Source organism: Crocuta crocuta, unplaced genomic scaffold (genome assembly GCF_008692635.1).
Source record: "Crocuta crocuta isolate KB4526 unplaced genomic scaffold, BGI_CrCroc_1.0 scaffold41, whole genome shotgun sequence".
Taxonomy (NCBI): Eukaryota; Metazoa; Chordata; class Mammalia; order Carnivora; family Hyaenidae; genus Crocuta; species Crocuta crocuta.
In genome coordinates, this window is record NW_027529428.1 from 9,802,495 (window position 1) to 9,815,333 (window position 12,839).

Here is a 12,839-nt window from a genome sequence, read left to right on the forward strand (position 1 = left end):
TTAAAAATGTCAGCACCCATCACAGTTAGCCATTTAATTCTCATAATGACATCGTCCTTCCATGTCACTGATGGTAAAACTAAACACAAAATGATTAAGTAACTTGCCCAATATTACATGACTCGTAAGTCCCATAGCTGGGATTTCAGCCTTGCTCATCCAGTTCCCAAGACCACAACCATTCCTATGATGCAGTATGACTTCTCCATGATCATACCAATAATTTATTTGAGTTCATATATGTGTTTTAGATCTCATTTAATCTTCGCAGTACCCCCCACTGAGGTGGTTATATTCATCATTAATCTCCATTTACATATGGAGACTCTGAGACACAGAGGGTAACAACCCATGTAGGGTCACCCAACTAGCAGTTGTGTAGGTGCGGGAGTCAGACTGTCTTCCCAGTGAGGAAAGATGGTGTGAGGAGTCAGACAGGTGCACTGAGACAGTAGACGATGGCAGCCACAGCCCCAGAGCTGACTGGAGCCCCGGGAAGATGCAGGGAGGCTCTAGAGGTCATGAAATTATGATGCACCAGTGAGTCCATAATAGAGAGAAGAGAATACATTTTGAAGTCTCAGTATAGCAATAATACACTATTGTGTTGTCTACTGCTTTGTAACAAAGTATCCCAAAACTTTATGGCTTAAAGCAACACTTCTTGTCTCATGGTTTCTATGAGTCACAGCTTATCTGTGTGGTTCTGGTGTGGGCTTCCCTTAAGGTCACAGTCAAGATATCAGTTGGGGCTACATCATCTAAAGGATCGAATGGGGATACGGTACCTTATTCCAAGATGATTCACTCACGTGGCTGTTAGTATGAGTTCCTCACCATGTGGACCTCTCCAGAAGGCAGCTTTATTATGGCAGCTGGCTTCCCCCAGAGTGAATGATCCAAGAGAGCTAAAAGGAACCCTTTTATGACCTAGTTTCATAAGTCACACACCATCACTTCTGTTTCATTCTATTTCTTAGAACTGAGTCACTGAATCCACTGCAGACTGGAAGGGAAGATTTTCAGAGAATTTTTTAACATATTTTAAAATCACCCCACGGACACATGGTGACTTCTCAAGCAAGTAACCCCTTTTAGAACTCAAGGGCCTTTTCCCATTGCTAGTAGGCCTTTCTTGTGGACTGTCCTGGGCTCCCCTCAGGACAGGGCAAAGGGAGGTGAGCCCATTCAAATGGGAAGCCTGTAATGAGGACATTGTAACCCTCTGAAAGCCCAGGAGTTGAGGGACATGTGTTCAAAATGCTGCAGAACGATGTAACTGCTCATCTCATGGATTTTAGTAGGAAATATACAACTGAGGTTTCTGGGCACTCTTGAGGATGGATCCCTGGGTTTGCTGGTTTCTTCTTTGGATTGCCAGGCTGGAGGCAACATCTGGGTTCCATACGACCCTCCTTTATCCCTAGACTTAGAGCTGAGCTGGCTGACTAGGAAATAACAGTCCCAGTGTCCCTGTGAGCATAGACCTCACTATGATTTGAGGACACACAGTGCCTTCCTTTATTTGTTTTTCATCTCACCCTCCCAGCTCCCATGTGCCTTAATCTCTGACACAGAGGCTGCTGCCCATGTCACAGCAATATCCCCTCTTCCCTCCCAGGGACTCATGCCTGATGCTAAGAGAACCTTGCCCCACCCCTTTGCTTTACTTTCTCCAAAGCACAGACCACATCTTGTTGCCTGCTAGTGCCTCCCCTGACCCCTGCATCCTATACAGTTCTAGATGACCCATCTGGAAATAATCTGATCAGCTGTCAGAAGGATTTTAGTGCTCAGCTAAGCCACTGTTAGAAATGTCCAGCAGCAAAACCAACCATAATATCCTTTATAAATTTAAAATCTGGCTGGGTCTTCCATCTTCCCTCTAAATGTCTCCTGGCCTGCACAGGAATTTAAGATCTACATGCTGTGTGGATTCAAAGGAAAGAGTGTTAGTAAGGCACATTTGGGCCAGACTTTACTTCTCTGAGCATCTATAGTTTTGCCTATAACATAAGCATGTAATGGATTAATCTATGGGAAAGTGTGTATCCCAGTACCTGGCACATAATAAGCCATCAGTGCATGTTAATTTTCTTCCTGCCTAATTTGAAACCATAGTGCTATTAGGAGGGAAAGGATGATTCAATTGTGCCACATATCCGATAGCCTGCTACTTGCCAGGGGCATGTGGATACATACCTTTCCAGGTCATAAGTTTAGGGATTGCCCAAATCCTATGATTGATGACTCAAAAATCCAATTTAGCTCAATTTAATTCTGTTCAGGAAAGAGTTGCAGACAAACACACTGCCCTTGCATCAAAGAAAGGACCACCAAAGATAAGAGATCCCAGAACCCACTTTTGTGTCATTTTTCTGTACTAACTTGGAAGAAGCAAATGTACTTTTCAACAAAGGCTGTCCAGACTCCATCTTACAGGTAGAAAACCTTCAGAAATTACAGCCAAACCCACTACTTTATAGATGAGAAACTACCATCCAAAAGGTTTCTTTCAATACATATAATTTCAACACTTAGTGAGAGATATTACATAGATGCAAGATTATATGTTTCCTCAAGCCAGCCCAATATTCATCACGTACATTTCCTCAAGATATTCTTAATGAGTGAACAAATGAAGGAATGAATGAGTTGAAAGAGTCACAAATTAGTAATTGGGTCACAAATTAGTAACTGAAAGGAACTAGAATCTCCATCTCCTGACATCCCACTAAGTACCCCTGAGTAAGACCAGAACACACTTGAAAATAGTTAGGAAAATGTAAGCTGGTATCTTAGATCAGCTCCAAAATGATACATTTAAGCCCATCCATGGATAAGAAATGCAGCATACTGACACCAGCCCATAAGGAATGTTCAGATTTTCCATGGTGTCTCTGGAGCAATCCCCTCCTGGCATTGATAATGACCTACAAGTTCATGACATAAAGGGCCTTCACCTTCATTAACTTCTTAGACAGCTTCCACTTCATTGCCTCTCTTTTAGAATCAAGGTATACAGAGGCCTTGGAATGAGAATTTTACCAATCAGCCAGCACAAAGTGGTGTATAGTGTATTAAAGAGTGAAGAATTCTCTCATCTCCCCAAGAGGGACAAGAAAGAGGGGTAAAATGTCATCACCTAGGAGTATCCTGGCCCATGATACCCAAAGAGTGCAAAGTATCTAAAATCCACTTCTAAGCAAATTTCCCTTCTCGGTACACATAGTCCTGTATTTACCAATCATACAAGATCCCTTGATATGTAGGCTTTTCTGATGTCATTCAGCCTTTCTCCTCCCAGATTCCTCATCTGAAACACAAACAGAGAAAATTGTTTCAGTGAATGTCTTCTTCATTCTCTCAAAGATGGTACATAACCTGGACCATCTTATATTCTTAGGAGAAGTGGTCCATTATGTACAGGCACTAGGGCTTGATTCTCTCAGAAATCACTGGCTGAGAAACAAGGTAGAGCGATCTCATATACCTGCAAGTCCTGAACATGTCACACTTGTTCTTGCTATGCACTCTCATGCACACAACACACACACACACACACACACACACACACACACACACACACTTACTTTCCAAAAAAAATCCTTTTCTATGAGCCTTTAACAATAAAAGTGGGTGCGTTACCTCCATAATATTGTTAGAGGGAAGAATCCATCTGTATTCATGTGGCACAAAGACATTATTATTTTCCTATTTGAGAAACATAACAGGAAGATCAGCAAATCTTTTGGAGATATGCAAATTATAACTCAAACAAGAATAGCCTGCTGGTATGTTTGTTATGAAGAATATTAAGTGGATTTTGTAGGCAAGTTAGACCAAGATGCATTCCTCTCTTGAAGTACTTGGGAAGTTATTTCCAACTTTGCAGTTAATCCACAAATAATTCCAGAGCGTCACCCTCTTAAGCAGCCTGAGAGTGGTGACAAAGTAAAAAACACTTTGTGTGTTTTGCCAACTGATTGCTAATTTTTTTCTCAACTTAAATTGATTGATTTAAATCCCTTGTGTAAAACAAAAGTCGGTGTGATTTGTCTGTCATTTTGGTCACTAGCTTGCAATTGGAAAATCAGTTTGCAGTTGGTAAAATAAATCGGAGCTTGAGAAGGAATTCACATTTATATACTGCCTGCCAGGAACTAGGCAAGGTGCCAGGTACTCTGCACCTAAAATCTCATCTAACCCACATGAGATAAGTGGTTTTATCATTTCCCTTTAACAGATTAAAAATGTGTGCCTCCGATTCACACAGCCACTTTGCAGAACTAGGGGATTCAAACAGATCTCCACGGCTCATATGTTCAGGATTCTCCAGGGTTCAGCAGATCTCCCTCCAGTGATGACAGGAACATAAATTAGGGCATTTAGTTATTTTTCAGATGTATATCCCCTATTATGCAGCAGAAAAACTCTCTACCAAGATATGAGCACCTCTAACTTACCTCCAGATAAGATCAAATGAAATGGAGAGCACTTAGACGAAGAAGTTAAACTTCATGAGTGATGCTGTAAATCCAACCCTCTAGCCATGACTGACTCAAATGGATAGTGTTCCCAATGAGTTGGTACACCATGTTTCACAAGTAAAAAAGGTCAAAACTCAGAAAACTGAAGCACCACTCTCCTTAGAATCCTGTTGTGAAGGAAACGGACATACAGAGTATAGTTAGATGATTTGATGATGTTCTGTTATTCTCAGATTGTGGTAAGTGTGTCAGTTGGCCCAGAATGATTTTTGCTACTTTATTCAATCGAAAACTTGATGTTCACTGATACTCTTTAATTAATTCCCAGGAATTAGAAAATGTATTCTCATGTCTCACCTGGAACAAGTGTTTGGGATTCACTATCATGTGTAGTTTAACCTCTAGAAAATCCACTGTCCCCTGCCTCTTAAAGAAATTCTTTGGGCCTTCCTCCTCCGTGGCATGGAGCCTTGGAGACCTGCTCTCAGAAAATAGAGAACAGTAACGAAAGAATTTTCTTTTATCCAAAGGCACAATGCAGAGGCACTTTAAGAATAGGAGAAAGTCCATCTGCTAAGCCTCTTTCAACAAAGCATTAATATTTATTAACTTGCACTCTGCTATAGAATGAATGTTTTATGATCAAAAATCAGTAACAACAAAATGAGAATTTCAACCACAAGTGACCCACTCTTCCAGTGAGAAAGAACTCAGGATGGAGTCAGCACACCACTCTCTCTATATTTGGGGGGACTCTTGTTCACTCATCTAGACAAAGGAGTAATTGAATACTGTTCCATTACAGGGGAAAAAATCCCATCCATTACTGGAAAGAATAATCAAAACGTTATGAGCTTCCTTTATCATTAAGAGTCAACTAAAATGAAGCTATGAATTAATATTGTATTAATGCTACATTAACAAATAAGACATATATTAAAAGGAATGAAGGACATTTCAGAAGCTTAAAATTACATATTTTAAATTTAGATTAGACCAATTCCCAAACAATTCAGAAAAGAGGGTCCTTTTTTTTCTAATTTTGAACAAAAGCATGCCTGTCTCAAGTTTTCCTGTTCATTCATTCACTATTTATCAAGTAGATTCTGTTTGCCAGGCACATAGAAATGGATTTTGAAATCAGCATCAAGGTCTAAAAAATGCCTTTTATGAGATCTTTACTATTGAAGACTGCCCTTACTAAATCACTCTGTAATTTCTTTAACAAACTACTCAATCTTACTACAGCTTTTCATGGTGAGTTATTACATACTAAAGGTGAACAAGAGCATCTCAACTCTGTAATTAATGTACACAGTACACAAAGGCAGGAAATAAAAACCCTGTAGCATTTATTTCCATCCTGTCAATTCTGATGATTTAGTACAGGGATAACTGTACTGGGCCTGTGTAACAATGAGCTCATTCAATGTTCCATTTCATAATCTTGAGTGAAGTCTCTACCTAAATACTTTAGGAGATTTCCAGAACATCATCTTGTTTCCATTGTGTTTCAACAGTGTGGGGAAGGGGGGTTAGAACAGATTTTAGATTCAGACCTGGATGTAAATTCTGGTTTTGTGTGTAATATACTCTTGAAGAACCTATTTTACCTCCATTTCTATTTCTCATCTACAAGATCAGCATCAGCATCGCACAAGATTGTTACCAGGACTATAGATAACGTAGGTAAAGCAATTAGATACAGCAGCTAAAACTCACAATAGGTGTTCCTTTTCTTTTTATATCAAAAATCTGAAAGACCACACTAAGAATGACTCTGATTTAGGGAGTATAATTCATCACGAAATTAAAATAACGCAACCACACACACACAAAAAGACAGAGATGAACAATTTGATTCATATTCATCTCACGAGACAGGTATTTGACATTCAACATTTCCACTTAAATAAGGTATCTAATAAGAACAGTGTTGATTCTTGAATTAACAGACCTTCAGATTACTGAATGGGCTTGACAGAAAAGATCACCCTGACTGACCCCTCCCACCCCAGATTCCAGAACTGTGATTGCTCTGCTGTGCCTATTAAGAGTACAGACATCCTGTAGGGACCCTGGATGGCTCAGTTGGTTAAGCGTCCAACTCCTTATTTCAGCTCAGGTCATGATCTCATGATTTGTGAGTTTGAGCCCTGAGTTGGGCTCTGCACTGACAACGCAGAGCCTGCTTGGGATTCTCTCCTCTCTCTGCCCCTTCCCTTCTCGCTCTCTTTTCTCTCTCTCTCCCAAAATAAAAAAATAAATAAATAAATATAAAAAAAGAGTATGGACATTGTGGAAAAGATAAAAAAACCAAAATAACTAATGTTAAAATTATTTGTTCATCAGCAGACAAAAGACGGTCAACATGAAACAGTCATTCACATGGCAGTTTTTGAGCCAAAGAGAACACAAACTCTAGTTTCCCTATAAGTTCAGCATCTAAATACATACATTATTCTTTATAATCTTGCTTGGACTGGGGAACACGGACCATAACATTTGCTTCTACCCACCATGGTATTAGAGGATATAAACTCTATTTTCACTGTACCGAAGAATTGATTTTTCCTTCTCTCCCTGTTTCTTCTCTGTCTGGTTCGCCTTTTCATATTTTGCCCTTTTGTTCTCTGACTTCCGCCTCTTCTTTTTGAAACCCTGCAGGTTGTGCGGCCATATCAGACCATGTCCAACCCCATGAGCAAGCTCACTGTGCTCAACAGCATGCATTCCCACTTCATTCTGGCTGATAACGGCACCACCGGCAAGTACGGCGCTGAGGTGAAGCTGAGGAGACAACTGGAAAAGCACATTTCCCTCCAGAAGATAAACACAAGTAAGTAGCTACCGTTCCCACTGTCGCGCCTCGTAGGAAGCCTGGTGAGAGTGACTCAAAGTATACCATGTGGAAATAGTATAAATGCTTGGGCAAGTTTCAAGTGCGTATCAGTATGTGTCTGCTGGGCCAGTGGTTAGATCCCGAGGAAGTCATCTGGAGGAGAGGACTGGGTGCATAAGATACGTGGCCACAGGACAAGTGGACATTTGTCAACCCCCTCTGGGGTGTATGCATGCTGATGCACTTTCCTTTCCAGTGTTGTCCTACATCCTTTACACAGTACTTTAAGGAGGGGAGGCACCCTAGAGAAACTGTTTCTATTTATTAAGCTATTTTTGGTGGCTAAAATATACTATATATATGTATATATATATATACACACACACACATGCACATATACATATATACACACATACTATATATATATAGTATATATATGTATACATACATACACACAGGTTTTGGCTTTAGCATAGATCTGCCTGTGCGAAGGCATTTCAAGGGAACTGATGTTCTTCAAACAAAAGTATCTTGTATAACCATCTTCATAAACTTTCATTTGGTATCTTAATTTTATGTATGTATTTATTCATCTTTAAAAGTATATGTAGTTAGATATACGTGCATATTTATGTGCACCCCGTAATACGTACCTAGTGATTACATTAAAATTATCTCTTCAATACTCGAGTGCTCTATGCTGTTTATTGTGCCCACAATTAGCTATGAAAAGGTATCATTGTGAAAACAGTAGTGCTCCCCAAATCAGGAAGGGGCTGGCATTTAAAAGTAACAGAGCTATGAAAATAATCTCCCGGCTCTCCTCACAAAATAAAGTTCAATTTGTTTCTACAAAGTAACACTTGAGGAGGATTCCAGGCAGTCTCAAGCTTAAGGGTCATTGTAGGTTCCATCAGGGAAATTTGGATCTAATTGATTAAACTTTCAGAGCCTGCAGTTCCAAATAGCAAAAGATTGTCTTTGGCTGAATACGTTCCCAAAAGCTCAATGTGATGTGATTCAGCTTCTCCAAATGGATGTTCTCCTCTCTGTTCTTTTGTCTGCATCCTGCTCACGATGGGTTGTCTTCGCCAGAACCTTCACTCCCAGTCCTGGGATGTCCATCGTCTCTCTTTCTTATACTTCTCTTTTCTGGCTCCACCTTTTAGGTGCTATGCCTGTTTAAGCAGCCAGCTTTCACATTTTTATCTTTGACACAGAGGAGTCTGGAATTGTACATTTTGGGGTAGGCCAGAAGTCCAAACTGTATGAGGAAACGGTCTTCTATCTAAGAATCCCCAACTGTCTTTTTGGAAAGAGAAAACAGGATTCTCCCAAGATCAACATCTTTTGGAAAAAGAAAATAGAGAAGTCTTAAATCAAGCCAGAAACCCATGGAGATCAAATGTAACAAAGCAGTATAACCAGTAGGTAGTTGGTTTTGTAATACTGAAACTGAGTTGTATTATGATAGTTGATTGGAAGGGCAGATGTTGTCTCATTTGTGGTATCTATTTAGATTTTCATAGGCTAAAGCAGTACCTTTTATACACCATCAGGTTAAGCATCTAAATGGGAGTGGCCCTAAAGATGCAGGAGCATGAGAGACAAAGAACAAATTGAGAGTCAGGTTCAGTGCTCAGTAATGAGGCAACATCTGTCCAGACACACAAAGCATGTCATTGTGCGGGGACCCGGTGGCAGCCAGGCCAGTTAGTCAGTAGTTAGGAGGAGAGCTAAGTATATACTCAGCTAAGGCGGTGCCAGGGGAAGTTAAAACCCAGCCAAGGCTCTGTTCACCAAGCTTTACACCTTACAGGCTGCCCAAGGAAAGGATGCCTTTTTCTCTAATTGGTCATCCTAGATGGTCATCCACCATTTGCTAATTTATGTGCCCAGAAGGTCACCTTTCTTGAAAGCTCACAGAGATGCTGTGTGTGTGGATGGCTCTGCAGGGGAGGCCCAGAGAGGCCCCTGTGGGTGCCCTGGCCTCAATGAGGAGCAGAGCCCAGCGGCATGAAGTCAAAGAGCAGGCCAAGGCTGGTCATGATGTCAGGCGTGCTGGAAGAACCAGGACCCCGTGCACATGCCTCATGCCATTCAGAGAGACAGGGGACCCTTCTAGATCACCAAGGAGGTGGCAGCACACAGAAACATTAACAAGTGGGGGCCCAATCAGTGATCTAGGGTAAACAGGGAGGAGAGAGGTGTGCACCCAGGTACCAAGCTGAGGACAAGTTCAGAGAAGCAGGCTAGAGACTCCTGAACTGCTTCGAGTCCACAAACAGGATTAGGTCTGCGGTAGGGGATGAGACCCCAAGGTGGGTTAAGTGACAGTAAGCTGGAGCAAGGTGGGGGGTGCAGGGAGAGCCATATTGTCACTGGAATTATCATAATTTATAAACATAATTTTCCTCCTTCACTCCTTTGGGAACTGTATTTGAGGATTCGTAGAAACCCACAGGCTCTCATTCAGTGAAAATAATTAAATGGAAAGAGAAAGTTCAGGACACCCAGGGGAGATCTCTGAGGTCACGGGAAATAAAAAGGCTCTGGGTCAGCAATTTGCCTGCGAGCTGGAGTGAAAGATGCCGTGAGTTAGCTTTACAGCAGCTCTGTCCCTAAACTTAATCGTGAGAGGGTGATCGACTTGTCCTGGCTGCCTAAGACTTAGATTTATCATTGAAGTTCCATGTCCCTGGGTCCCCATGTCCCAGACAAACCACGATTGCAGGTTGCCCTCCAGGTGAGTGACTCATGAATCTTTTTCTCTTTTTACTGTATTTACCCCACTAAGCACGAAGGAGCAGAAACGTGTTTAGAGCTAAGGAGTGACTAATGCAGTCTATCCCCAGTCAGCACTTTAGAACAGCAACTCTAGGGATGCCTGGGTGGCTTAGTCGGTTAAGCGTCCGACTTTCACTTAGGTCATGATCTCGCAGTTCGTGGGTTCGAGCCCCACGTCGAGCTCTGTGCTGACTGCCAGCTCAGAGCCTGGAGCCTGCTTCAGATTCTGTGTCTCCCTCTCTCTCTGACCCTCCCCTGCTCACACTGTCTCTCTCTCTCTCTCTCCTACAAATAAATAAAAATATTAAAAAAAAAAAAAAGAATAGCAACTCTACTTTCTAATGTGGACACTGTTTTTTTTTCTTTATGTCATAATTAGAAGTAATGTAGTTCTTCCACCCCTATTAAAAATAAAACTTGGGGACACCTGGTTGGCTCAGTAGGTTAAGCATCCAACTTCAGCTCAGGTCGTGATCTCATGGTTCATGGGTTTGAGCTCTGTGCTGACAGCCTGGAGCCTGCTTCAGATTCTGTGTCTCCCTCTCTCTCTGCCCCTCCCCCACTCACGCTCTGTCTCTCTCTCTCTCTTAAAAATAAACATTAAAAAAATACTTTTAAGTAAAACTTTGTTCTGTAAGCTCATTTTAAAAATTTTCATTTACTTTTTTAATTTTCTTCTTCGAAAGTTAAAGAAGTCCAAAACACTACGGTGGAACTCCATTTTGGGCCCCAATATGGTGTCTTGAAAATTTGACACGAGACCACAATATTATGATTTGTCACCCATTACACCTTGGATCACACCAGGAATGTCTGAAAGCACTCAGCATTTTTCTTATCAAAATGCCATTCTTCCTCATCTCTTAGGGCTGACCTGCATACCATACCAAACTTTCAGCAAGTCTCTTTCTTACTTAAATGGCATCATCTTCTGAAGGTATTTTCCTTAAATATTAAGTGAATCCTGCTCAGGAGACCTTTAAACCCTTTCTCATCGAAATGCCAATTATTGATGATAATGTATTACAAGCACCAGTGTCTTAGATTTTTCTCTCTACTCTAACAGCCGTTACCTCATCTCTCCCCCACCCTCCACTCACTTCTGTGAGCAGTCCTTTCTGAAGTACTATCATTCTTACTTAAGGACTTTGTTTTTAAAGGAGAATCCTTTTGGACATGAGCAGTTACCTGCTTTGGAACACGCTTCCATCAGCAACTTCTTACACTTCACATTTACCATGCAAAGCCTCCAACACTTAGTTCCAAGCCTGCCTTTTAGGATGCAGGTATTTCTTGGGCTCCTGTTATATACCAGTCATGGCTAAGGTCAAGGAAAGCAGCTGTCAACAGTTCGTTGAAGTTAAGTCAAGAGGAGCAAACAGAGCAATAAGTAAATAAATAAATATATGACATCTGGTAGTAAAAAGAACTGTTAGAGAGAGCAGAGGAAGGTATAGGACTGTGGACCAGTATATACGTGTTGCACACATGCATATGTGCTCATTGGGAGGATGATGGAGATTAGGTGGTCAGGAAGGGCCTCTATGAGGAGGTGACATATAAGCAGAGACCTGAACGAAGTCAGGGAGCCCACTGTAAGGAGAACATTCTGGGGAGAGCTGGCCCAGGGAGACAATGGCCCAGGGAGTTTAATAAAGAGCAACACATTTATAAAGAGTTGGGTTTTATTCTAACAGAATTTCAATCTGGCAAATTGCAGGATTTCTTTTACGGCTTAAGACATCACTCTGCTGTTGTGTGCAGAGGTCAGACAGAGGTAGGGACAGAGTTAAAGGCAGGAAGATGTTTTGGAAGGCTGTTGCAATATTGTAGGTGGGAGATGACCATAGTTTGAAATAGAACAGTAGTGACAGAGGTGGTAAAAAGTGGTTGGATTCAAATGTATGCGTATATATTTTCTTTTTTTTTTTTATTTTTATTTTTATTTATTTCTAGGAGAGAGAGAGAGACAGCATGAGCAGGGGAGGGTCAGAGAGAGAGGGAGACACAGACTCTGAAATAGGCTCCAGGCTCCGAGCGAGCAGTCAGCACAGAGCCCAACGCGGGGCTCGAACCCACGAACCGCGAGATCATGACCTAAGCGAAAGTCGGACGCTTAACCGACTAAGCCACCCAGGCGCCCCTGCATATATATTTTCTTAACTGATCTTTTTTTTACATGTAAAATATACATAACATAAAATTTACCATTTGGACCATTTTTAAGCATACAGTTCAATGGCATTAGGTGCATATCCACTGGTGTGTAACCATCACCACTATCCATCCCCATAACATTTTCATCCTTGCAAACTGAAATTCTGTACCCATCCAACACTAACTCCCCTTTACTACCCCCTTCCAGCCCCTAGTCACCACTCTTCCACTTTATATCTTTATGAATTTGCCTGTTTTATGTGTCTCCTATAAATCCTACAGTATTGTTCCTAAGGATATATTGTAAAAGCAGAATTCAAGAGAACTTACTAATGAATTGAGCATTCAGGGTAAGGAGTAGACACATCAAGGAAGCTGCAGGGCCGTTCTTAGCAACACTGGTGTATTCATAAACCAAGGGGACTAGTGAGAACCCCGAAAGAGTAAGATTTTGCAGAAAAGCAAGGAAGTTGAGGACCAATCTCTAGGGAATTGAGACAGAGTCCTTAATGAGAGAAGGAGACAATGAGATTCGATGCACATATCAAGAGCTTGACCTTAAG

At 41.3% G+C, this 12,839-nt stretch overlaps 1 protein-coding gene across 1 annotated transcript in view; it reads left to right on the forward strand.

Annotated features, from left to right (window-relative positions):
• Positions 1-12,839, forward strand: part of TRPM3 (transient receptor potential cation channel subfamily M member 3) — a 494,196-nt gene that overhangs the window by 269,367 nt on the left and 211,990 nt on the right. The window contains exon 6 of the mRNA XM_077759293.1: positions 7,158-7,329. Within this exon, the coding sequence (XP_077615419.1) occupies positions 7,158-7,329 (172 nt within the window). The remainder of the gene's footprint in view (positions 1-7,157; positions 7,330-12,839) is intronic.